This window comes from Trachemys scripta, chromosome 16 (assembly GCF_013100865.1).
Source record: "Trachemys scripta elegans isolate TJP31775 chromosome 16, CAS_Tse_1.0, whole genome shotgun sequence".
NCBI classification, from domain to species: domain Eukaryota; kingdom Metazoa; phylum Chordata; order Testudines; family Emydidae; genus Trachemys; species Trachemys scripta.
In genome coordinates, this window is record NC_048313.1 from 20,005,681 (window position 1) to 20,031,686 (window position 26,006).

The following is a 26,006-nucleotide window of genomic DNA, read 5'->3' on the forward strand; positions in this document are numbered from 1 at the left end:
CGGCTCTCTCCCTTCCCCCGCCTCCTCCCTCCCCCTCCGAGGGGGCCCCTCCTCCCTCCGCCCGCCCCGGAGACCCCGTCACCCGCCCTCCCTCCTCCCGCTCCCCTCTTCCCCGTCCCTCCGCCTACGGAGCGGCCGATCGGCCGGGCGCTCGGCCCCCCCGCCGCCAGGTAAGGCAGCGGACGCTTCTCCGCCCGGATCCCCGGCCTCGCGTAGCCCCGCTCCCCGCCCACCCCTCGCCTCGCCCGGCTCCGCTGTCACGTCAGGCCGAGGAGGCGCCCGCGGCCTAGTGCGGCCTACTCCGAGTGTGTGCGTGCGGCGGGGGGGGAGGGGCGGCGCTGCTGTTGCGCACGAAGGAGGTGGCGAGAGGAGCAGGCCGCGGGGCGGGGGACAGGGGAGGAGGCCGCGGCCACGGGGAGGAAGGGAGGCGGCGGGGACTCTGCGTCACATGGCGGCCGCCTGAGAGCTGGGCCGCGGGGCTGGGGGGGGCGAGGGGGTGGGCGGGAGGCGCCCGGAGGGGGAAGGGCTTTGGGGGATCGAGTCTGCCTGGTTGGCGGACAGGGCGGGAGGCCTCCCCCCTCGCCCTGTGTGCGCGCGGCAGGCCACGGGGCCCCGCTTCCTCGAGGCGGCGGCTCCGGATCTGAACCCCTGCTGCGCTATGAGCTGATCTGGGTATGGCGTGTTGGCGGGGCGGATGGCGGGGGGGGGGGGGGGGTGGAGAGAGGGGGAAGAATAAAAACCCTCCTCCCGGGGGGGGGGGGGAAGGGGGGGGGGGGGGGGGGGGTATGTGAGAGGGAATTGAGTAAATACCCGTCGATCGCCATTTGGGGCAAATATTGCGGTGCGGGGAAGGGGGAATCCTCCATAGGGCAGAGTAGAGAGATCGAGGCGCAATATCTAGAGGGAGTAGGAGGTAGCTTTTTGCCCCTTTACTGCCCCCCCCCCCCCCCATCCTAAAGTAGGGAGACTCAGATGAAGCAATAAGGAGCTTAAAAGCTCCTGAAATCGGACGGGCTCAGCTGGCTGTTCAGGCTAAGGATTTATTTCGAGTGTTTACTAATTAAAAGAACCCCCAGCATATCTCAGATGTAGTGTGTAGGGGAAGATAAGCCAACTTGTAATGCCCTCCCCCAAGGGGCAGGGGTAAAATACCGTTTTAGATAACTTCTCGGGGGGGGGGGGAATGTTTACATTCTAGTTTGTGTGGGATGATGGAGCTGGTACTGAAATGTTCTGGGGGAAGTCTCAAGGCTTCTGAGTGTGAGGAAATGCGCCCCCCCCATCACTAAAATCAGGCTTTACACACTGGCTCTTGCTCTTCTGTGCACCGGTAATGGTTGGAGACATCACTACTGACTGACTGCAGTCTCATTAGCAGCTCCTAGTAGCTAGCAAACCTAGAGTCAGTACATGAGAATCAGAAGTGTCTTTAAAAAAAAAAAAAATCTGTTTTGATCAGATGTTTAGTGCTGGATAATCTAAATTTCATGAACACAAAAAAATACTTTTTTTGTTTAGAAACCATTGAGGTGGGGAGAAAAGGTTAATAAATTGCAAAAACCACTTGGTGAAAAGCATGTTAATGTTAATTTGTGTGAATTGGGTAGAAATGTACTAATTTAGTTGGTAAAAAAATTGTTTAAATTCCTAATGGTGGTAACAAGGCCAGATGAGTCTTGTACTACCTCCAATAAACTGGGAAGAAGTGTAATCGTCTGGACTCAGCAAGGGATTGAGAATAGGAACTCGGTTCTGTTTTTGTCTCTTCCACAAACTTGAAGACCATCCTGTTCTTTGGCATTTTTCCCCAAACTAAACCATAGGGATGTTTCCTTACTTTAGAAGGATGTAATGGGGATTTATATATTGATTGTGTCTTGAAAATATGGGCCAAGAAACACTTCTATTGGGGTCATAATAGAGAGTGAACACAACCTCCTTTTTCCTAGTTGTCTGTTTTCTTCATATAGCATTAGCCTGGAAACAAGGCTGTGCTGCTGTAGAGCCCAGTTGGCAAGTCCTGATTTGGAACTGTAGGTCACAACTCTGCCAGTTGAGCTCAGGTTAGCTCTTCCCACCTTGGAAGTTAAACTTTAGCACCTCACTGCTTTGCCACACTAAAGGCTCATCTGCACGCAGCTTGCATCAGCTAACTAAAATTAGTTCTAAAGTTAAGCCAACAACAAAATTAACGGGTGCAAAGCCCTATGTGGGCACCCTTAAATTGGCTTTCAACTGGGTTATATCTCACTAGTATGTAAACTAGCTTAGCAATATTTGATTTTTTTTAAGTTGATTTAGTTAACCTCAGAGCTTGTTTGCCCATGACATTACTCTAGAATAGCTATTTATAAGAATAAGAGTGTTTGTTTTTGCTCCTGCCTAGCTTAATCCATTAAACTATACAGGAATAACATGTTCTTATTCTGGAACTAAAATGTCCACAAATGGATTTATTCTAAAGTAGCTGTTGCACTTTAAATTCATACCCTACCCTCATCCAAATTCCTTTTTCAAGTGTAGAGAAGCCCTTAAACTGGGGCAAACTGTATACAAAGACTTCTGCAGGCTGAAGGGCGGGGAAGCAGGGAGGAGAATGGACACAGACCTCATCCACTGAAGCTATTAGCCAGCACTGTGGGAGGGAGCTAGAGAATGGAAAGTGACAACTGATCTCTTTACAACCTTTGGTTCTGGCATCCGGGGGGTGGGGAGTTTAGGTTAGTTGCTCAATACACTTGATTCAGCAGATCTGCTCAAGCAAATGTCTCATGTAAGAATTAACACACTGGGAAACATCTAAGCTTACTACACACTCATCTCTAACCATACAAATAAATGCATGCAAGTTGGGTGCCAAATGATTAACAATTGTAAATACACTCAAATCTGTTCTGACAGCTTGTCCATGCTAGTCAGTTAAGAGACTATCCACTCCTCTTGTCAGATTGAGCTAACCCTCTAGAGGAATAATAGTGCAGAGTGGGCTCACTATACTTGGGATAGATTGTAAGCCATGTGGAAAAGGGTGTGTCCTTAAAATGTTTGTGTTCTGCTGTAAATAATAAAAACCAAGGATGAACTGGGTGTTCTCGGAGCATGTCATGAGACATCCTCTCTTCTGTTATAGTTTCTATCCCCCAGCGACCAAAGATTTGACCACTGACAAAGCCTGACTCGTCAGAACACAGCTCAAGATGGACACCGGTGTTATTGAAGGTGGTTTAAATGTCACACTTACCATTCGACTACTTATGCATGGAAAGGTACCTGCCATATCATCTCTTTATTCCTCCGGTGAAACTGGGTCATAAGCAAATTTCTTGGAAACCCTTTTTGTCTGATCAGAAGATCAATTCTTTATAGGAATGGGTCTTTTTGTTGTAACCCAATGGGAGACTAGTAATTTAAATAATGCTAAATAAACCCAGCCTAATGTTCCTTTGAAATGGCTCATCATTAGAGCCATTAGCTTCTTGATGCTGGGAACTTCTTGGCATGTGGTCTGTTCCTGGTAAAAAGATATTTTTGTGACCGTTGGAGCCGAGTTTTTGAAATCTCAATATATCAGTAAAGAAACTAGCAGAACTTCAGAGTGTGGGGGGCATCTGTTGTAGTAAACTCACAGATTACAAGATATTAACACTTTGTACTGGGGAGGGATGAACTTCAAGCACCCTATAGAATGTTTATTGTAAATGGATTTCCACTTTACTGAGATTCATAGATTCCAAAACCATATAAGGACCATCATGTTCATTTAGTCTGACCTCTTGTATAACATAGCCCGTAGAGCTTCCCCAAAATAATTCCCAGGACAGCTCAATCTCCACTTAAAAATTGCTGGTGATGAGAATACCTCATGACCCATGGCAAACTGTTCTAATGACTATTACCCTTACTGTTCAGGCATCGTTTTTATGTCCAGTTTGAATGTCTAGCTTCTATTTCCGACCAGGGAGCATTTTTAATCACTGCAAACACAAGTCGCTATAGACACACAAGTGAGTTGGCTAGGAGAACAGTGAGACTTATCAGACTTACTAAAACCATCTCCTGTTGAAAGAAATTGCTAAGTGTCACACTGATCTTGATCAGTAAGGGAAATCTTGTGCCATTAGCTTGCACCCAAGTTGTCTCTGAACCCATGTCCTGTAATCTTTAAGAACTAACGAGTGCCTTTGTCCCCTTTGCAGGAGGTTGGGAGCATCATTGGGAAGGTAAATTACTAAATTTAGTCCTTATTTTACTTTATTCTTATCTGTTCAGTTCAGTGATACTAATAGTCTCTCTTCCTTTTCTCTTCTCATCCCCTACAGAAAGGAGAATCTGTAAAGAAGATGCGCGAAGAGGTAGGTTCTGGGGAGCAGATGGTCACAAACTGGTCTTTAAATCAATTGAGAGAAACTTGGGTGGAATAGTACCAGATCTTGGGGCCCTTGTACAAAGTCTTATGCAGGGATTCAACAGTTGCAGTTGTACTGGCAGCAAATAAGCTCATTGTGGGCTGAAAGGCTTCTGGGAAATGTAGTTCTTCGGACCAATCTCAGCACTGATCTAGCAGATAGAAACTAAGATGGCTGCCCAAAAAAGCAGAGCTGAACGAAGTGAGGGGTGGACTTCATGGTATAAAATAGAAATTATTTGTGTTGTAGTAGCACTTAGGGGTCTCATTATGCTAGGCACTGCACACAGGTAATGGAGTTATTGACTGTTGTAACATTATCCACTGCCCTGCCAGTCCAAGTGGGACTGCTGCATGGTATCAGTCCCATTAGCGTAGCATCTCTGCTCTTTACATTCACTTTGTTCCTCCAGAGTGGTGCCCGCATTAACATCTCAGAAGGGAACTGCCCAGAACGGATCATCACTCTTGCTGGACCGACCAATGCCATCTTCAAAGCATTTGCTATGATCATTGACAAACTGGAAGAGGTGCGTGTCTCTTCTCCTTACTGGTCTCTAGCCCTAGAGTGGGTCCTGGGAATGATCAGAAAAGTACCTAATTGCTTTTATGCTAGCTAGAGTCAAGACTTTGACTCTACCCTTTTTAGGTAGAGATGCACTGTTGTGGCCAGCTAGAATTGCTGCAGTCACTCAACACTTTGAATCTGGAACACTTGAGAAAACTCTGCTTGACTCAAATGCAGTGTAGCTAAGGCTTGGTTGACGGGACTGTCAACACAGGGAATGATGTATCCCTGCTGTGATGCAGCACATAGAGAGAAAGGGGGGCATGGATCATCTGTGGGTTACCTGTTCAGCCCCTGGCACAGGCTGCCCTAACTGGCAGCCTTGATGCATTGGGTCACTTTTATGGGTGCAGAATTACAAGGGTGTAAAAACAGGCCCATCTGCTTCAAAATCCCCTGTATATGTGAGCTGATGCAGTTGCAGAAGTCTGCTGTGGAGGTGAGGCAGAGTTTCCACTGCACCTGGTATGGAGCTGTGTTGTACCAGGGAGGAATGGTGAGCCCCTTTGTGCCAGCATGCCTGAAACAGTAGCCACAGAGCAACATGAATTGGGCCCACAGGTTTAGGGGTGGGTTATAGACTTCAGCAGTGCATCTTCAGTCCTATGTGTGAGTTGCCATGCTGGCCCTTGCACTGGCCCTCCTCTTCTGTACTAGGGCTGAGCCCAAGAACTGTATCAGAATCTGGCTAGCTAACATTCATTGTGGGGGGGGATTCACGGCTGTTAAGCCAGCATTCTTACATCCAAGTATCCAGCATTGTCAGAACAGTTTTGTCCTTGGAACGCTGAGCATATTTGTAATTTGGTATTGTGATGACATCGAGTCTGGTGGGCTGCCTGGTCAATCAGCCATTTCAGAGGGTGTAACACTCCTCCCTTCCAGTAGACTGAGTGAAGTACTGTCCCACAAGGCAGCAAGGTCTCTTCCTGATACCAGTGACAGCTATGCCCTGAAGCAAAAGGCTTTGATGGCTCATGTGACTTTAGCCTAGTCGGTGGAACAAATGTCCTTCAGCAGGATGGGAGGCTGCCAGCTCAGAGGCTGCTGCTTAAAAAAGCCAAATGTCAATGCTTAGCGGTTTCTCCACCGCCTGATAGGCTCTTCTCATCTGTTCGTGGAGTACTGTCCTTGCCTGGGCTCTGCACTTGATGTGACTTTCACTTTTGAGATCCAGTGCCCAAGCCAAACCATGAGCCTGCAGCCAGTAGCTGCGTGTCAGTAACCTGAGAACACTGGCCCCATGCCTGGGATAAGGCTCGCTTTGCGAAGTTGAGCTGCTGCCCTTGAGCAGTGGAAATGTCCCACTGTCACCAGGATGGGAACATGCATCTCTGACATGGTGGCTGCTATTAAGCATAATTTGACAATCCTAGGAGCCAATTGTTTGTAGCTGCAGGGGTCAGATGAATAGAGAAGGGAGCAGATGACTGGATTGCGGGGCTAGAACGCCACTGCGAAGTTTCTGGTAATGCAAACTGAGAACTGAGCGTCATAGCTTTAATTTCAGACCCCTGAGATAAGTGAGCTCTGGGTAAAGCTATGGCCTGCTTACTGCTGCTTTCCTTGCTCGCTCCTCCTTGCCTCCTATCCACAAACAGCAGCTATTCTATATAATAGCTGGTGGGTTAACTATTCTTCAGAGGCTGTTTTGGGACTAGCCAGTGATCTGATCCCATATCCTACTCCTGTAGCTTCATACTGAACGAGAATCCTTATCTGCAGGGTTCACAACACAATAGCAGCCAAGATCATCTATCCCCTGGAGCTTTTAAGCTGCAAACCTCTTGATTGTAACCATCTGAATAGCTAGGTGCCTCCATATACATGTATGGAGTCCTCTTGACGTTCCTCTAAGGAACATTGGGGTCTGCGGGAGCAGCTAATACAAGAGTGCTTTAGGGCTGACTCAAACTTCGTGGCAGCTGGTATAAAGGCACATGAGTTTTTTTTCCTTGTTATTCCTGTTGTCTGATGCCCTTATGCAGAGCAGGAGAATGGGGTTCCCAGTTAGGTGGAGTATGTGACGTAATAGTTTTTAGCCACTACTTAGTGGCTATACTGTTAGACTAAGCAGGGTGTCGTGGACTTCAAGGCCAGAAGCGACCATCGTGATCGTTTAGTTTGACCTAGGTCACCCACCCATTCCTGTAGTAGGCCCATAACTTTTTGCTGAGTTACTGAAGTCTTCATCTTTTGATGTAAAGACTTCAAGTTGGCATCCACCATTTACTCTAGTTGAAACCAGCAAGTGACCCATACTGCAGAGGAAAACCCCCAGATCTCTGCCAATCTGACGGGGGGGGGGGGGAGAAATTCCCCAAATATGGTAATCAGTTACACCCTGAGCGTGTGGGCCAGCCTCACTAGCTGGACACCTGGTCAAGAATTCTCTGTAGGGCCCTCCTTACCTAATGTCTCATCTCCAGCCACTGGAGATTGCCTACATTGACACATGGCCCATCTCCTAATACCATCCTCTCCATGAACACATCAGGTTCAGTCTTAAAAGCAAGTTTTTTTTGCCCCAACTACTCCCTTTCCAGAATGTCACTCCTCCGATGGCTAAAAACCTTTGTTTAATTTCAAGCCTAAACTTTCTGATGGCCAGTTGATACCTACTTGTTCTTGTGCCAACATTGGCTCTGGACTTAAATAATTCCTCTCCCTCCCTCTGATACATTAATGGAACAATCCGGTCTCCCTCAGCCTGCGTTTTGTTAGGCTAAACAATTCAAGTTTTAGTCTCCAGGTCTACTCTGATCAGTATTGGATGGGAGACCTCCAAGGAAAACCTGAGATGCTGTCTGGAGTGTTTGCAGAGTGCCAGTGCCCCAACATGGTGCCTCACATGGGTAACTAAAGATCCCATGGTGCTCCTTGCAAGGGCAGGTGTCTAGGCTAAACTCCAGTTAGGATTAATTACACTGTCTCCCTACACATCTCCCAGCAGTTTCAATAGGGTGTTGGTTTCTTGAAATGGCTCCCCTGCTGCACCTCAGGCGTGGTTTTTTAGTACAGGGATCCTGCTCCTCCGAGTGCAGGGCACTATACTGGGTAACTAGCAAACTTGCTAAACGCTGCAGTCCCAAGGCATCCCTCTGAGTAACTCCTTATCCTTTCAGGACATCAGCAGCTCCATGACCAACAGCACAGCTGCCAGCAGGCCTCCTGTCACCCTGAGGCTTGTGGTACCTGCCAGCCAGTGTGGCTCCCTCATTGGAAAAGGAGGCTGCAAGATCAAGGAGATAAGAGAGGTTTGCACCTTCTGACTCTGACTCGAGAGTTGGGTGTTGCTTTGAAGAGGAGTTTTCAACTCCAGTGGTAGCTGCAGTTCAACAGCAGGAGTGTTCTCTGTAGAGGCATCTTTTCGCTCCACCCTCCCCATGCCATGAGTGCCGGGTTGAATACTACATAGTTGAGACTTGGCATCATCCTGCCTTGAAAAGCACCTTGTATTTTTAGTGCGTGTGAAACTGAGACCAATACAGTGGCTGGAGCCAGACATAGTGGAGTCAGGTGCTGTTGAAGATTCTGCCCCCCCCAGCTCTGCTTGTGCACCCCAGTCCCAGCCTGAGTACTTGAACCTCCTTTCTAAAGCAGTGGGAGGGGGAGTTGGCCTAGTTGGTGCAGGGGAATGGGATGCAGGACTCCTGGGTTTCAGTTCTGAGATCTGCCACTTGCTTGATGAATGACTCTAGTTAACTAATTTAACCTCTCTGTCCTTCCACTTCCCCACCTGCAAAACGGGGGCGAGGGAATGTGAGGATTAAGGTTGTCAAGCATTCATCTGCCACCTAATGCTGTGAACCACCAGGACACCAAAGAATTAATTCAGTTCAGCTTCACTGCTCATAGACACATCAAGGCAAAGTTTAGCTTTAGTTTGTCTTGGCCCTGGGGTTCTGATGACTGAAGAATTCCAGCCAGGACTAAACTGGCTGTGCAGGGGGAGGGTAGAACTGAAAGCATGGGGTTCGTTGCTGCTACTGGATACCATGAGATCAGAGTGGCGTGCCTGACTTTTTCTATTTTTAATCTTAAACTTTAAGAGCACAGGGGCGCAGGTCCAGGTGGCAGGAGACATGCTGCCCAACTCGACTGAGAGAGCGATCACCATTGCTGGGATACCACAGTCCATCATCGAGTGCGTCAAACAGATCTGTGTGGTCATGCTGGAGGTGAGCCCCAGGGATGAGCTGCTAGCTTCCTTTGGGGTGGGGAGGCAGACACCTTGGCAAAGGGGCGTCTGAAATGCCTATTCCGTGTTCGTTCCTAGAAGCGTAATGAGGGGCAAAGGGCAAGCTAGATGCCATTAGCCTCATATTCTGACTCTGGCCGACACCCTTATTAAACAGAAACTGACTTGGACTCTCCCCCCTGACTGCAGAGAAACTGGTCCCACTTGAAATGCTGTCTGGGGCCTCGTAGGGGCAGGAGAGGAATCGCATATTGGTCTAGGGTCAGTCTGTGGCTTTCAAGGTGAAACACAGAAGCATTCAGTTAGGACAGACTTGCCCTTACCAAGGTTAAGATGAGCTTGTCGAAGCTTTTCATTCAGGAGTCTTTTTGGCTTTTCCTGACTGTGCCAGTCAGACAGATGGCACCACGTACTAATAATCATGGCTTCACCGCATCAACCAGAACTTTCTACTCACCAGGCTAGTGCCTAAGACCATGGCTGGCTCTGACCCGGGGATATTCCTATTGCGGCTTCTCTTCTACGCTGGCCGGGTGTCGTGACATAGGCACCAGGGCCGTAAGGAGGGAGAACTAAATTGTCATTTGATGTAACTAGTAGCTCTGACCCAGAAACTGAGCCACTGGAATGGTCTAAAAATCCTGTTAACTCCTAGCAGGCTGGTCTCTCAAACTCCTGATCGTGGCATTTGGTTTCTTGAAGTGTAGGGGTATAAAGTAGAGACTTCATGTCTAAGGACTTTCCCAAATGCTTAGCTTTGAGTACCAGTGAGTCTCTCTGGAGTCTAATCTCTTTCCTCTCCGACTCTCCTGTAACCCAGTCTCCCCCGAAGGGTGTTACCATCCCATACCGACCCAAGCCATCCAGCTCTCCGGTCATCTTTGCAGGCGGTCAGGTAAGGCCCTTCCTCTACTTGCTGGGCATAGGGTGCGGGAGAGAAGGTGACCTACCAAGTTGCAACATTGCCAGCACACATCAGCCCACTCTGTGCATGCTTGTCAGCCACGCTGCCTACCTGGCCAGTATAGAGCTACCTCTGCTGCTTTGGTTGGATTCTTCTGGAGGCTGCTCTGAACATTCAGCAGCCTCTTAACTTCCAGTAGGAGTTGGACACTGAGGAGCAGAAGGGGTTATTGTAGAAGGGGCAACGAGGTTGAGGGGAAACAGCTTTTAAGCTTGGTGCCTGAGTAGCCAGTCCAAATCCTGTATATGGCATTCAGACAAACCACCGCAGCTAGAACTTCTAAATACAAGATTTACCTGTTCTGTTGGGGCACTGTTTGAAATTTGGTGTTAGCTGGGTGGCAAGCCTTGATATGCAGTAGGGGTTAATGTTTCCAACAGACAACCATTGGGGAATGAGGGATAAGTCAGACTCCGTAATAGAACCAGGAGGAGGAAGGATCTTCCCAACTCCACCAGATTATGCAGGTGTCAGATTCTGAAACAAGCAAGACCACTGGGGTCTTAGCCATTTCTGTAACAAGTTGACTCAGGAGGGCACATGACCAGCTTTAGCACCATGCCTCCAGGGACTTGTGTGGATGGTAGTTAAAACATGCCATGTATTGGGCGTACTGTGCCATGGCATGTGACTGTATAGTTGAATGATCACTGTGGCTATGAAGCAAGGCATTTTTGTGGCTGTTGCCAATAGCATAGGCCTTCTAACAAGACAGGACGGTGTGAAGCCTCTTCTCTCTAACATCAGACATTTCAAAACCGTGCTTGGAAGAATCCCTTTCAGGCAGATTCTGTGACTTCAGTCATTTTGATGTTTCAAACTTGTCCTGCAGATAATTACATTTGAGTAGCTTGGCCACCAGTTCAGGCAGACAATTGTGTGAGTGGTCAGGGTGGATGTGGCCTTGGGAAGCCCCAGAATCCCACTTCCTGAGAATACACCTGAGGTTACTGGGACTGTAATACTTGGAGGATTGCACTTTAACACAGCCAGTGCCTCCATGCTGGAAAGGGTTGTATAAAGCAAGTACAATACCAGAGCCTGTAGCAGTTACATAGTTTAAAAAAAAAAAAAACCACCTTCCATAATGGCCGGGGCTTTCTTGCATGGAGTGGAGGCTTATACAGATAAGAAATAGTGGTACCTGTAGGTAAATACAGCTAAGTAACAGGTAGCAGCTACATAGTAAGACAGGAGCACTTCCCTAGAACCAGAGCTACGTAAGAATATGCCATGTGTTGGGATAGCCTGCTGCTCCCCCAACAGTCTGAGTTTGGGAGCAATTCTGTCATGTTCTTGTTCCTTGCCTTGGTCCCTTCCCTTTCCTCTCCATCCCCCATTCAGTTTCCCACTCTCCAAAGGCTTTGGCGGCTGGTTAGGCAGCTTATCTGCCAGTGGAATGGCCCATGGGAGGTGATTGGAAGGTATTGTGGCCCAATTCTTCGGCTCTTGCAAACAAAGGACTGTACTTGCGGTTAGCCTTGAGGCATGCTAGTGCCCTGCCACTAGAGCAGTGAGGAGCAGGCTCGTTTGTGGCTGCATTCTTCCCCTGGCTCCACCATGCGCACCCAGCGACAGACTAACATTCGGACTGGCTCCCTGGCAAGCTCATGGTGGCATTTGTGCTTTTCGGTGGCAGTGATGCTTAACTTGCAGCTCAGAGTGAACCGTGAGTTTGTCTAGCGCAGGGTCAGCCCTCTAAACCAGAGTAATTTCTGTGTGAATTTCGTATTAGCGGAAGGTTTTGGATTGACAGCCCTGGAGACTGAAGTCCTCTAATTTATCCACAGGACAGGTACAGCAGCGGCAGTGCAAGCTACCCCCACACCGCCCCATCAATGTGCCTCAACTCTGACCTGGAGGGACCACCTCAAGAGGTGAGAGGGGAGTTCAGTCTCCATGGCCCATTCAATCCTTGGCCTCTCTGAGACTGCCAACAAGGGTGGCAAAAATTGCAGTGGCTTTTTTTGTGCTGTGGACTCCTGTCCACTGGGACCTGGATTAAGGCCACCAGCCTCTCCACACAGGCCACCCAGCAGCCAACACATGGTAACAGCTTGGTCAATTCCAGCCTGGGCTGCATTTCTTGCAGTGACGTGGAAGTGAGAAGTCCTCCCTTTAGCCAACCAGGCCCTGCTCAGTGACTGACCCTCTGTGGGTAGCTTCAGTAGGAATCTGAACTCTGGTTTTCTTCCCCCTTAATCTAAAAATACATGGAACCAGCAGGTCAGCCTCTTGCCTCATTCTCCTGAATGCCTTTTGCATCAGTTAGTATTAGCATTACCTTCAGCTGTAGTGTGTCCAGTGCCGTTTTTAGGTGTGTGGAGTAGTGAGAATTTAAAGGCGGGGTGGATGGGATTTTTTCCCAAAAAATCCCTTCAAAGTCATGGCTATTGAAGGGAATAAAGCTCTTTCCCTTCTTTGGGCGTGGGTGGGGGGTGTATGTGCAGGGCAGGAGGGTTAGAAACACTGTCTGACTCTCCTCTACACACACTACATCTTCACCAAGAAATCAGCCCTTATTCTTGTGTCTGACTCTTCTTGGGGTGTGGGGGGGTGGGGCAACACACCAGATCATCTCCCCCTCCTTATTCAACATATGGCCAATTCAAGTAACATCCCTTGCCTGTTGCAGCATTATGTCCCCTTTGTCCTTCCCCTCCCCCCCCAAGAATTCTCCACTTTGGCTCTCTGGCTTCCTGGCTAGTTGAAATCTGTCTGTCACTGGGTGGCTGTCCGATGGTTTTTAATAGGACTGTTTTCCTCCTTTTGTAGGCCTATACCATTCAAGGACAGTATGCCATTCCACAGCCAGATGTAAGTTTTGTTTACACTTCTTGTCTTGAAATCCACCCCTTCTCCCTTCCAAAATTTTTCCGTGCTTTCTCAATGCTAGCAGTCAGCTCGGTCTGAAATCAAATCTGATCTTTAAACCAAAAAACCCTCAAATTATTTGCACGTCCTTCAGTCCGTTTCAAACTAATCTAAGATCTGTCCCCCTTTCCTCCCGGCGTGTGACACATATACACACACACACACCCTGAGCTTGGCGCTTCACACAAGCTCCAGCTCTCCCCTTCTCCAATTTGGCACAGAGCAAAGCCCGTAAAGAGAAAGCGAAACAAAACAAACAGCATGGTATACTGTCATTGTGGTTCTCAGGGCAGGGCATGGGACACCTGGTATAGCAAGCTGGTGAGGGGGAGTGCCAACTCTGTCTCCATGATGCTAAATGCATCAAGTTATCAATCCTTTCTGCTGGGGTGGCTGCAGGGCAGGGACAGTGACCCTCCAGGTGGAAGACTGGCTAATGCTGGGCCTGAAGTAAAACACTCCCATTTTTAGCAGAGCAATGAAGCTGTTATACTCTAGCTGTCCTGGTGTCCTGACTTGCTGTGTGAGCATCTCCCTTCTACCTGTCATCCTTCCTTATCACTTAGGTGCAGAGCTAGGTGGATGTGCTCCTGACTTTCTAGAGGCAGGGTTAATGAGAGGCTGATCTCTGCTCATGGCATATTTTAGAGCAGGGAGGGGCTAGGGCAGGGAAGAGGTGGCTAGAAACAGCTGGACTACTAGGAATTAGTGATCAGGGGATGGGGAGGATATGGAGGCTAAACACTGACTCTATCCTGGTCTCCCTTCATAACATACCTCTACCTTCCAAATGCTTGACAGACCCCTGCATGGTGTGTTAAGCACCACTGCAATCCTGTCTGTTTATCTCACCTGTTTGTGCTTGTCTCTGGAGCATTCCTGTTGTAATTACTGCAGCTGTCCTCAATTAACCAGGGCACTTGGGACTGGGTGTTGGCTTTTGCACCTGCAGTGCTTTCCTCCTCCCTTCCGCACCCATCTCTGCACAGGGAAAGCATTGCTTACCTAGCTGTCTCCTCTGCCTCCAAGGGGGTGAGCCTCTTGGGCGACTCCATGTCTGTTTTCTGTTTCATGTGTATTGACTCCTGGACAGATTGAACCCGTGAAATGCCTGACACTTGCCTTTTTCTTTCTCTCCCTCTAGCTGACCAAGCTGCACCAGTTGGCAATGCAACAGTCACACTTTCCAATGTCTCATGGCAACACTGGATTCAGTGGTATGGAAATTCACTATTTCTTCTGTACGCTAGCACAGGCCCAAGCACAGCCCATGAGTCACCGCTTGGCCTCGCTGTAATGCAACCTCATGGTTTAATCTTCACTAGTGTCTTAATGTGTGTCCAAACCAGGTAACCATTCTGCCAAACCTCTCGGGTTGACCCTACGATTGAGTGGGGCAGCTTGAGTGCTAGATGGGCATAAAACAGGCAGGGTCTTCATGCTGCTTCCTTCACCCCATCCTCCGCAGCTCTGCCAGTGCACCTCACTTCTGACCTGCTGCAACACCCTCTCCCCTCCGGCTATTCCAGTCCTGAGCAGTCAACTGCTGATTGTACCGAACATGTGTCGTTTGTAATATGGCTAAGATGTCCATTAAGGCTTTAGGCTGAGACCACCAAACTCATTGTCACTTGTATCTTAACAGGCATTGAATCCAGCTCTCCAGAGGTGAAAGGCTATTGGGGTAATGATTAAAAAAACAAAATCTGTAGTATTCTATTGTGTATTAATACTGGTCAGTCTCGTTTGCCTTTGGAAAAAAATGTTGCCAGCAACATACAGGGGGCTAAAGGAGTTTGGGAAGGGATGTAGGTACTGACTGGCTCGATTGCACTTTGTTCTTCCCCTCCCCACCCAGAAGAAGGCCAGCTGGAATCTCTCCAACAGAGAGCAGAACTTCCTGGAATGATCAGTCAGTGTCTGGCTAACCCACCCCCCCTAGAAAGCTGTGGGCTTGTGGTGGCTCCTAACCTCTTCCTCCTTCTCCCGGGGAGGAGAATTTCCATAGTTGTTGCTAGACTGGATCAGGTCACTAGTCTTCACCCCCTGTCTCTGGTGGCAGATCCTGACGCTTCAAACCACTCCTGGTGGTGCACCTCACCTTCACGCTTTAGGGGCTGTGGGGGGAGGAGGGGCAGGGTTTGCTTTTCTGGCCGTTGCCATGATCCCTTACATCTGGAGGCCTCAAGCCCTTATTTCAACACAGGATATAAAAGCAAGACCCTAATGGGGAGAAGAGCTTGAAGGGTGTTAGTGATAGCCACAGCTGGCAGTCAACTGGTTTGGACTCTTCCTTTAGCCTTATTGGAAATGGGGGCGTGTAGGGAGGGGCCTGTTGAGGGTGAAATTTGGCAAGAGTGGGCTTTGCTGCATCTGTCACCAGACTGACTCCACATCAAGCATTCAGCTGACTGGAGTAGTGTCACCCTGCTGTGCTGTCCTGGGGGAGGGGTTGCATTGCACTTCCAAAGCTGGCAATTGAGGGTGGTCTGGTTCCAGTGGGCATGGGAGCCACGTGACTGAATGGAGCCCATGCGGCTAGTGTGCTGCTCTGTGACTGTCCTGACCGGAAGGAAGATCTGTGGTGGTACATCTCGGGGACTGTGTTTGGGGGGGTTGGAGTAACTTCTTACAGCTTGCTCTTCCCTTCCTGTTAAACCGTCTTCAAGGTAGCAATGATTCCAGCAGCAAATGCTGGCTTGACTGGTCAGGTGTCTGTTCTGCACCAGGACACCCCATTGCCTTGTATTAACCGTGTCCTGGTCTCTTCCTGTCTTTTAGCAGGTTTGGATGCATCTGCTCAAACTACTTCTCACGAACTCACCATTCCAAATGATGTAAGTATCCCACAGGCTGCATCTTGGGGCTCTCCAGCTGGCAGAGCAGGTCAGGATCCATGCTGGGACTTGAAAGCAAATGGCTTCCATTCCCCAGAGCTGTCTTGCAGAATCCTCCATTAGAAGTGGAGTGTGCATGGCTGTGCATTTCCTAGCATTTATCCTGGCCAGCTGTACAAAACCACAAACAAAATGAACAGGCCTCTGACATCAGTGCTTTTTACATTCTCTTGGTACAGGTTGTTCCACAATTCTCAGGTTAGTAGGAAGGAGGTATCATGTCTAAAGACAGATATCTCTGCTCCAGCTGCCCCTGCACCCCAGGGGTCTCCTGGTGTCTAACCTACATCCCTTGAGGTATCTAGCACCCATTCTCTAAGGTAACACAAGAATGGGTGATCTCTGCAGGGGGATGCATACAGCATAACTGCTGTGTATGCAGGGAACAGATAGTTGAAACCGCTACTAATGGGAGTCCACTACACCCTGCTCTTGCAGAGTATAATCTTCTCTCCGCAGCTGTTGTAATTCCTTATTCTAGCCCCAAAGCAGGGGTGCTATTAAATGGCCTTCATGGCTGCAAGACTCAAATAGCACTTTGGACAGCTTCACAATTAACACAAAGGACAGGAGCAGTTGGCAAAACATAAATGTCAAGCTCACATGTGACTAGCAGCTAAAGCAGAAGCCTGGGAATTGGGATTTGTGGTTCAGTGGGGGACTTCACCTCGCTGCTGGTTTTCTCACCTGTAGGATGGTGAGAGTTGTGCCCGGTGGAGGAGGGGAAGGAGGGTGTGTTCTCAGGCTTAGTACTGAAGAAATAAGGATGGTGAACCTTACTCTCGGCTGACCTAATTTGTAACTAGAAACACTTTTTCCCTTAGTTGATTGGCTGCATCATCGGGCGTCAAGGCGCCAAAATCAATGAGATCCGCCAGATGTCTGGGGCGCAGATCAAAATTGCCAATCCAGTGGAAGGATCTACTGACAGGCAGGTTACCATAACTGGATCTGCAGCCAGCATTAGCCTGGCCCAGTATCTAATTAATGTCAGGTAAGTCTCTGAACAGCAGGTTGTCTAAGTGCATGTGGGGGTGGAGCAGCATGACTAAAGTAGTCTGCATCCTAAACTAGGGCGATGTCAGTATCTCTGCTCACCTGGCTGGATTGTAGCTCTCGGGAGCAGTACCCCTCCTTGTATTGCAGAGGGTGTAAGTGATACAAGCACTTACGTCACTGACTTTTCTTATGCACCATTCCTTCCTCCCCCATAACTGCTGGAGGATTCAGGTCTCCTGCTTCCCATGATGAAATTTCCTTCTAGAATGTGGAAGGTTTAGGACAACGTTAGCCAAGCTGGATTAATCTGATATTTTCCTGAAGCTGTTGGAGCCCGAACAGACCCAGTTATTCCTTCCCAGTAAGCCAGGCTGGGAAATATTTAGGGAAGGACCAGGTAGCTGGAGATGCAGGAAGATTCCTCCTGTGTCTTGCAGCAAGGCTAGAACTGATTAGTCTGATGGTACACTTTAGTGTGCCAGTGTACTGGGTTTGTTAACATGGGGTCAGCTTGGTAATGTGCCGGTCAAGGAAATCTGTTATGGGGCGCTGTCCTGAGCTGCACCTGCTCAGCGGCACTTCTTGGCTACTCGTTAGCAGCCGTTCTTGGCTAGCCGCTTTGAAAAGGAAGAACGAAGGAACCAGTGCCGTGGCTGTGGTTTTGCTTCAGTTCAAGATCACTGCGCGGCTCCTTATTGCACTGATGGCTACTGGGAGAGGCCTGTGCGTTAGGAACTTCCCTGCCAACGCTTCCCTCCCATCTGTAACCACACTCGCTTCAAGCTGCTGCTGAGGTCTGCAGTTGTCAGGTGGCAGCACTCACTGCAGCATACGACTGCTGCAGGTTTCCACAGGCTTCGTCAAAGAGCTGAGCTGGCACTTGGCCCTCTGCAGCTCTCTAAAGTAAAGCATTAGCTTAATGGGGAACTCGGACTTCCCTAATTAAAAACCTAGGGCAGAGCAGCTGGGCATGCATGTCCTAGATTCCCTCCCGCCCATGCAGCCTGCTGCAGCTGTATTCTGCTGCAAACGAAGAGCCAGGCTCCAGCCTAGGATCTGTAGCTACATAGGTCTAGGGCCTAGCTCGTACTTATGGGGTGAAACAGCCTGGCAAGGCTAAATTCAGCCACTAGCCCCTGCTAGGCTTCCATAGATGGTCTTCTTTTGGGGACTCTTCTTTTAGTCAACCACAGTAACGCATGGCACAGCTTTAACTCTGGCCCCAGCTTGTACTTGCTAGAATTCTGGCATGGAATAGGATCCCCTCCTTTAGGATCTAGGCATTCAGACCCTGTTTGTTTGAAATGGTTCCCTGCCCACCAAACCTTTCCTTTTGGTGGAGATTTAGCAGCTGCTTCTTGACATTGGTGGCTCGTGTGGCTCTTTTGCTTGAGAACAACAGTCCAGGACTTAAATACCCCAGTGCCAACCCCTACCTATAGTGTGAAATCCCAGCTCTATTGAAATCAATGGGAGTCTTGCCACTGACTTCAGTAGGGACAGTATTTTGCTCTGTGTCCAGGCTGACTTAAATTGCCAGGCTGCACAAGAGCTAGGGGCATTCAAGTTCCTCAGGGAAGCAGCACTTGTTGCTGTGAGCTGTGAAACATTTAGATGCCCCAGGGAACATTAGTGTGTTTAATGGATGCCACTCTAGTTGGGCCAGGGATGGATTTGACCTGCGGTCTGGGCATCAGTAAAAGCCACTCTTTGGTAATGCAGCACTCAAGTTAGTCAATTGGCAAAACAGAGGATCTTAAAGCAAGATGTTCTAAGGCTGTGTTTTTAATGGTGGTTAGACTTCAGTTGTCAGGACTTGAATCTTTAGCTAGCTAGTGGGTAGCCAGTGAGTGGCCTATAGGTGTCTTTTTTTGTTTCCAGGCATACTCTGGTTATCTATGGCAAAGTGCTTTCTTTGCATCTTGAACTGAGAAATTCTACTGAGCCAAAAATAGGTGGCTTTTGTCTGTCTGCCATGGGAGCAAGTCTCGGCTGGGAAGCCTGCTCAGTTGCAGTGCTTCAGAAAACCTTGCAGTGTGTCAACTGTCTCAGATGAGAACTCACCAAATCCAAAACCAAACATGAATCCAATACAGCAAAACTAGCAAATGCAGACGTAATTCCCTTCCGTTAGCTGTTTCTGTAGGTCACGTTTAAATTGAACATTGGTTTTTAAAGGTGGTCCGTACAGAGTGCTGGGCTTAATGTTGATGCCAGACCATTTAGAGGTGGGATTGATTTCCACTGGTTTTCTGTAAAAGGAAAAAACCTGACTTGATTTTCTTGCTAGCTTTTCTGTTGCTCAGTCAATCAAAAAATGCCTTTAGGCTTATTCTGTTGATTCCCAATTTTCTTAATATGATGGGGGCCTGAACAGTGCGTTGTATTTCGAACCTAAGCTGTAAATCCTTGATTGTAGTCTTAATTGCAGGTTTTCAAAATACTTCTGAGGAGGCCTTACTAGAAAAGGACTCAACATGATCCCAGCTCCTAGAAGCTACATCTGTCCAGATGTTAAAGCAATTGAAATACTAGAATCTTACTAGCTCTTAAGGCCAAAAGGGACCACTGGGATCCGCTAATCTAATTGCCTGCCTAGAATGGGCCATAGAATTTTGCCCAGTGATACCTGCATCAAGCCAATAACTGGCTGAACCAGAGACTTTTTAGTTCTCATGGGAAGTGGCTTAGTGTACAAGGCTTGCTCTGCATCTTCCAGTTTTAATCCAGTTGACTTTTCTCCTGCCTTTGAGTACAGTACAAGATGGGGAGACCAGTTTGCATATCAGTCACTTAGACTCACACTTGCGTTTTAGACGTAACTTTTAGCCGGGCGCTAGCTGCGCGGGATGCTCCAAGGCTGTAGAGGAGACTGAGTTGCTGTAGCTAGAACCCTGAGTGGGTGTGCTTTGCGTTGCCAGGCTAGGCTCATGCTATTTAAGCTGTTTGTCTCCTGTGCTTTTTTTTGTGGTGTTCCCATCCACCCACCTTTTTTTGTTCCTTTTTTCCTCTGTTACAGTTTAGAAAGCGCTAAACCCTCCTCCCAGACAGCCTCCGTCACGATCCCCGATCACCTCAGCATCAACCTCTCTCAACCCTCCACCCCTTCTTCTTCTTCCTCCTCCACCACCACCCCCTCGCTTGCGACAGCAGGGGTCTCCGACGCACCCTCCAGCCTCCCCAACCCTCTTCCGACCGCCCCTTGTGTCTCCAGTCTGCTTGGCATGAAACCCGTCCCTCTCCTGGCTCTAAATGTTGTGTCTGCTGCTAAGGGTGCCTCCACCACCTCAGCTATGCCATGTGTTACTAACAAACTGAAAACGGAAAAACAGAGATTCTCTCCTTATTGAGTGTCTGCTTGTGACCGTAAAGGAACAGCAGATTGGTGTCAGCCTGGGGATCCCATAGAGGAGCCTTGGAAGAATTTTTTTACTTCAAAAAAAAAAAGTGAGCTTGTGATTTCTTAGAATGGAGTTTTTTTTGCTGGTGACCTTCAGTAGGTCGAGAGACAATTTAACAAGTATTCTAACAAGTCCTGAAGTCTAGTGATCTGTTTAATTCCTTGATTTTTATGTAGTCGTAGCTGTTGCTTTTAGTAGCTTGTTTGCATTGCTACATGAAGAAAATGTGATTAGGAGGGTCTGTTTAATGAATAAAAGATTCTCAATTAACTGCATTTTGGTTAAGTTGCTAAAGAGGCTGATCAGCCAAACCTGTCTCTTTGATGTCTGTACTTGCAATAAAGTTGCCACAGAGTATCTGCTCGGATAGCTGGTGTGTGCTGAAATGGAGAGGGGGACCAGGAATTACACCTCCCCATGTGATAGGGACAAATCAGCTGTGCACCTGACAATTGTCAGCATGCCCCTCTAAATGCCCTGTGCTCCTTGACCTCTGGCCAGACTCTAACCATGCTCAGAGTTGAGCAATGAGCTCAAATGTGAATCCCTGCCCCTATGCTAGATGAACATGGCCATGGAGGGATTCCTAGGCTGCCTTTAGAGGCGGGTGTTGAGAGCCCACACTTCTCCTAATCAGTACCATGAGGAAGATATGCTATTCAAGGGCAGGGAGCTAAAACTCCTGGATCCTCAGTAGCTCTTGTGAGGTCAGCAGGTAAGCACCCCAGCATAGTTTGAATTGACATTGGTCATTGGAACAATTTGTTCTAGAGCAGTGGTCTTGAACCACTTAATTTTCAGACTCCTTCCATTCAAAATTTTAGTGTAGACTTCTTTGGGAATATTGGACTTTCTGCAGACCCCCAGATTGAAAACCACTGTTCTAGAGGAATCCTACCCTAAATTCCCCCAGCAGCTCTGCTCACACCCTCATAGAGCACAGAATGGCTCTGGGAGGCCTGGAGGTTCAAGCCACAGGACTCCTCCCACCCCAGACAGAACAGAAACCAAACACTGTACTAGTGCTAAAACGAATGGTACAGCTGGAGCCATTCAAAGTGTTGCTCGGGTAGGGCCAACTCCACCAGTACTGGGTTCTAGAAGTTAGGCAAAACACAGCTGCTTCATTCCCCGTGCTGTAGCGGGACTACAGATAGCCTAAAGTAAGTAGTCACTTCTCGGGGCCGGTTACCTGCCTTTCTAGTCAAATACCAGATACTACAGTACCACAACCAGCTGTGGGTTAAAGGCCTTGAGACCCTAAAGGCGCCAACTGCCTCTGATTCATTGTCCCAGAGTCATTTCATACCTGTGTGCACTGGGCGATCCAGTCTGGAAACAGCTGTTGCATACCTCTGGTGTCTTTGAAATAGAGATCTGACATGGGACACTCCTTCCCCACAGGTGCATACCACCTGCCTCCCCTGGAGTTGGAAATGACCCATTAGCATTCCTCCTGCTCTGTAGGCTATTGGTTATCCCAGGGCAGAGCAGGACCAAAGTGGCTGTCTTTATGCTCTTTCTTGAGGGGCTACTAGCTGGTGCTGACCCAGTGGCCCCATGCCTTGTTACAATAGTTCAGTGAGTCTTGTTCAGTGAAAAGTACAGAATTCCTCTCCCCACTGCTGGGCCCAGGACACCTGCTTGTTAGCCTGGGGCTGCCACACTTCAGAGGCTGGCTTTCAGTGGGTTGTCTGGCACTTTTGAAACTAAACCCTGAGACAAGATGTGAGACTGACCAGTGCTGCTTGGAACTTGCTAGATTGTCATGTGACTAAAAATGGAACTGTTAGCATAGGACTGGGGGTGGGTGGGTGGGGGAAGGATTAGGGCACAGTCTGGAGTCCAGTGTGCAGCTGCCTATGAGACCGGTGGGATTGGCTCGATCCCATTGGTGGGAACAGTTAATGGGCTCCCTTGATCTCCAAGCTGGCCTGCTGAGCCCTTAATTCTTGACTAGTGCGAATCCTCGGGCGGTTTTCATTTCTGCAGTAGTTTAACTCAGCTGTAACTTGCACTGTTCTGTGATGTAGTGTAACCACGTTAAGTAAAGATTATCCACTCTTTACCCAGCTTCAGGCCTGTAGAGTCTGTTTTATAGGGTGTGCTGGAAAGAATCTTAGTTGTTAATCTGGCTGCTCCACCTCCCTTCTGCTGCCCTGTCCCAGGCTGGGTGTCAAACTTCTGCAATGCAGGTTAGCCATGAAACAGAGGCAGGGTAGCAGACTAGGGGTGGGGAGGTGACTTCTGTTTGCTGCTGTTGAATTGCTCTGACCTTGGGCAAGTTACTTATTCTCCTTGCCCTCACCTCCCCCCTCTGTAAAACTGCTAATGCTGCTTTGAGTTGCAGGTGCGAAGTTCTGAGTAAGTGTGAGAGGCTCAGCAGCCATGTGGGCGGTGGGAGGGCTGGTGAAGAGCAGACCTGCTCTGATCCGGACTGAATTCTGGGAGGTTCTATCCCACATGAGCAAGAGCTTGGGGTCTGACTGCCGAGGCTTTGTCAGCCAGATGTGCTGGGTTCTGAAATTTAGCCCTTAAGGGGTCCCCTCTGGGCGGGGGTATCTTACACCTGGAGTGAAAGAGGGCCAACTTTGGAGCCCTCAGTCTTGGCTTCTGTCTGAGCCCACTGTGGTGCAGGGAGCTGCTTCCTCTTAACACAGCTTTCCCAGGGAGCTGGCAATCCCCAGCTGCCCTTTCCAGGTACTTGAAGTGCCTTGAATTCTCCTGTCAGCAGGGACCAGGTTCCCCTGTCCTGCTGGCTTGAAGGCAGCCTCCTTGAAGGTTTCTTAGCAGTCAGACTACAGGGCTCCTTCACACGTTTGTGGAGACCCTGCTGATCCTATCGAAGTTTGAGGCCAGAATCTCATGTGGGATCCCTTTGTTCCATTCCAGATGTCATGCAGCATAGGGAGATGAGTAGCTTGTCCAAAGGGCCCCAAGGAAATGCCCTAGCCTGTAGGTGCCCAGCCATCCTTAGAATTGCCTGCCAAAAACTGGGTGGGTCTCCCCACAGAGCAGTCTAGCAAGGCCCTGCCACTGTTCAGGGTCTGGGTCCTCTCCCCCTACATTAGGGGCCTGTCCCTGGAGACTCACAACCTGTCTGTGAAATACACTTGTATTGAGCATTTGGAACAACACCTGTGAACTTTCCTTCCCTCAAGACCCAATGCTGAGGTGACAGGACAGGGCAGCTCCACTTCGCCTGCTTCATAGTTAAATTTCTCTTCAGCTGATGTGGGGAAAAAGTACCACCTCTATTGTACACCCCCTGAAGTACAAATGTCTGTCATGGTAGCATGCAAGGCCTGGGCTGAAGCATTGAATATCCTGGCTGCCCCTTTATTGAAAGGGAAACTAATCTAGTCCTTGAGGTGGGACTAAGCAGTGGCTGTCCAATCTTCTCTCTGCATGAAGCCATCTGCATCCTTTGATCAGGCCAGGCCACTCCACTAACTAGTATTAGCATTGGAGACTGGCACGTGTCAGACCAAGGTAAGTTGCCTGACTTGGGTTATAACTCGACTGGCTAAAACCATGCTGCAATACTGCCTCCCTCTGGTCCTTCACAACCAAGCCCCTCACAGGATGGGGTGGGAATGTGGGGAGTTAGCTGGTTCCACTCCAGCCTAGCTCCAAGTGGTAATTCCTGGTGGTGGTGTTTACTCCATGGCCACATCTTGTGCCTCCATGGACTTGTCTTGAAAAAGATGGCAAACCAGTGACTAAAGCCCTGCCCTGACCAAAGGTGGTAGGAGAGGGTCTGCCCCTTTTCCCCATGGAGCTTGGCTCAGACTTGGCAGGAATAAACTGCTGCTGCAATGACTCAGTGATAGACCAAGGCCAAAATATTAAACCCTGGTGCCTGGCTGGCACCTAAATGATGGTTCCAAGATGCTGAGTTGCTGTCACTGACATCAAAGTCCTCTGTAAACAGCTAAATGTGCCAACTGCTCAGCTCCTCCAGCTGCCAGGCTGGAAAATGTGGCGTCTCAGACCTGGTGGTAGACTCTGCAGTGGGGGAAGGTGGTCTGTCTTTGCGGGGTGGGGAATAGGGAGGTGTCATTGTAGACTTACTGTTTGGCTGTAGGGATAGAGGCAGGCAGATGCACTAGGCACAGAGGTGGTGTCTAGCAGAGACCTACATCCAAGATCACTTCTAGATTGGACTTCTGGCTACTGGAAGAGTTTCCCCACTCCAGTCTTCCAGGACCCAACATGGGACAACTCTCCTGTGCTGTTAATTCCTTGTTAGACTTCAAGGACCCACTTCTAGGGAGCCCACAGTCACCCTGTTGCGGCTAATCCGCTTATCTGGAAAGTGCTCTCCAGTGGCCCAGGGATGCAGCTGGTTAATGCTGCCTCCTCAAGCACCTCTATGGGGGAGGGGCTTAATCCAGCTGTGCTAATCTCCCTCCAGATGTTCCTTTCTTGATCCCGCTAATGCAAACCAAATCCACATGCAGGTTCAAGTCTGATGGGGGTCAGGGGCTAGTGATGCACAGTGCTCTTGACTCCTGGTGACCCTAGCAGGAGCCCAGAGTTCAATCCTGCAAGCTAGCCTGCTCTTGGGGAAGGCTGTCGGGGACCCTCAGCTGTCACCAGGGAGTCGGGAATCCAGTGCCATCTCTCTTCTTTTAGAGGAAGGAGCTGCTGCTGGAGTGTAGCCCAGTCTCTTGTCATTCTGTAACTGGCCACTCGATGCAGTGATGGCCCGACAAAGCACCAAGACTGCCTCAACCATGAGGTCTCCGTGCATCTCCAGGGAGTCCTGGAGAACAAACCTCAACACGCCTGGTCATGCAGCACCTAGAACAACAGGACCTTGGGCTTCTGGGGGGCTGATAGTGCTCAAGTAACAGGCTCTTGGGAGCCTGACACCAACACCCAGCGCCCATAGCTTGGGCTGGACTCCCAAACAGCTCTATCAGGTCCCAACATGTGCCCAAGTAGAACCCAGCTTTAACCCTCTAGAGTTGACCTGCTGTAGGTTGGAGCTGTTGGATGTAGCTGGGTGGGAGATGTCACATCCTTCTCGAAGCTCATGCAGTATCCTAGGCAAAGTCTGTATTAAATGTCCCACCTCTGCTTTTTTTTCCAGGCTTTCTTCGGAGACTGGTGGAATGGGAAGCAGCTAGGACAATGCAAATGCCTCACTCATTACCCCTTCTGCTGTTCATCCCCATGATCCATCTGTGTAGTTTCTAAGCAGTCAGATTCCAGGTTTTAACTAGTTTGTAAATTTCAGTTTCTACACGCTTTACCCATCCACTCATGATTTTTTTTTTAATTACAGCATTTTAATTCCTTTCTCTGTTCAGCTGTTAAAATGCTGAGATTCATATCTTAGTTTTATAAGCTTTCCCTTTTTTGGCTCATGAAGTTTTCTGTTTGTCATGAAATGTAAGAGTGGAATATTAATACATTTCAGTTTAGTTCTGTAATGTCAGGAAATTTTTCAAAAAAAATAAAAAGATGGACTGGAGCTTTTTTCCTTGTGAATAGAAACTGGATGATTTTTGTTAATTGATTTCCTGTGTCTGACTGTCTTTTGTTGGGCCATTTGACTAAATGATTCATTCCCACGGCAGAGTCCTGTGCTGTCATGTCGGAAGCCAGAAGGAGTTATGCACTCCCACTGACATTCGCTCCTTTCAGCTTACCTGGCAGATCTCTGCCTCAAGGGGTAGGAGGATCGGA

General features: G+C 48.8%; 1 protein-coding gene across 22 annotated transcripts; it reads left to right on the forward strand.

Moving 5' to 3' along the window:
* Window positions 1-25,796, forward strand: PCBP2 (poly(rC) binding protein 2). Of its 22 annotated transcripts, none has more exons than XM_034793111.1 (15): window positions 3-170; window positions 3,131-3,266; window positions 4,197-4,220; window positions 4,320-4,352; window positions 4,819-4,935; window positions 8,099-8,230; window positions 9,026-9,154; window positions 9,995-10,069; window positions 11,929-12,015; window positions 12,914-12,955; window positions 14,157-14,229; window positions 14,658-14,696; window positions 15,794-15,849; window positions 16,734-16,903; window positions 19,928-22,382. In XM_034793111.1, the coding sequence occupies exons 2-15, from the start codon at window positions 3,198-3,200 to the stop codon at window positions 20,256-20,258; spliced, it is 1,377 nt and encodes a 458-aa protein (XP_034649002.1). In that variant the 5' UTR covers window positions 3-170; window positions 3,131-3,197; the 3' UTR covers window positions 20,259-22,382. The 22 variants fall into 22 exon arrangements, with proteins under 22 accessions (XP_034649011.1, XP_034649007.1, XP_034649008.1 ...); XM_034793113.1 differs by having other exon boundaries at window positions 15,797-15,849; XM_034793128.1 differs by lacking the exon at window positions 19,928-22,382 and adding an exon at window positions 25,408-25,796 and having other exon boundaries at window positions 10-170.
* Window positions 25,797-26,006: the final 210 nt, after the last annotated feature.

Coding starts and splice junctions, on each gene's coding strand:
- PCBP2 (XM_034793111.1), top strand. CDS start 3,198: ATGGACACCGGTGTTATTGAAGGTGGTTTAAATGTCACACTTACCATT. Junction 4,936..8,098: donor TCATTGACAAACTGGAAGAG/GTGCGTGTCTCT, acceptor TTATCCTTTCAG/GACATCAGCAGCTCCATGAC. Junction 12,956..14,156: donor ATGCCATTCCACAGCCAGAT/GTAAGTTTTGTT, acceptor CTCTCCCTCTAG/CTGACCAAGCTGCACCAGTT.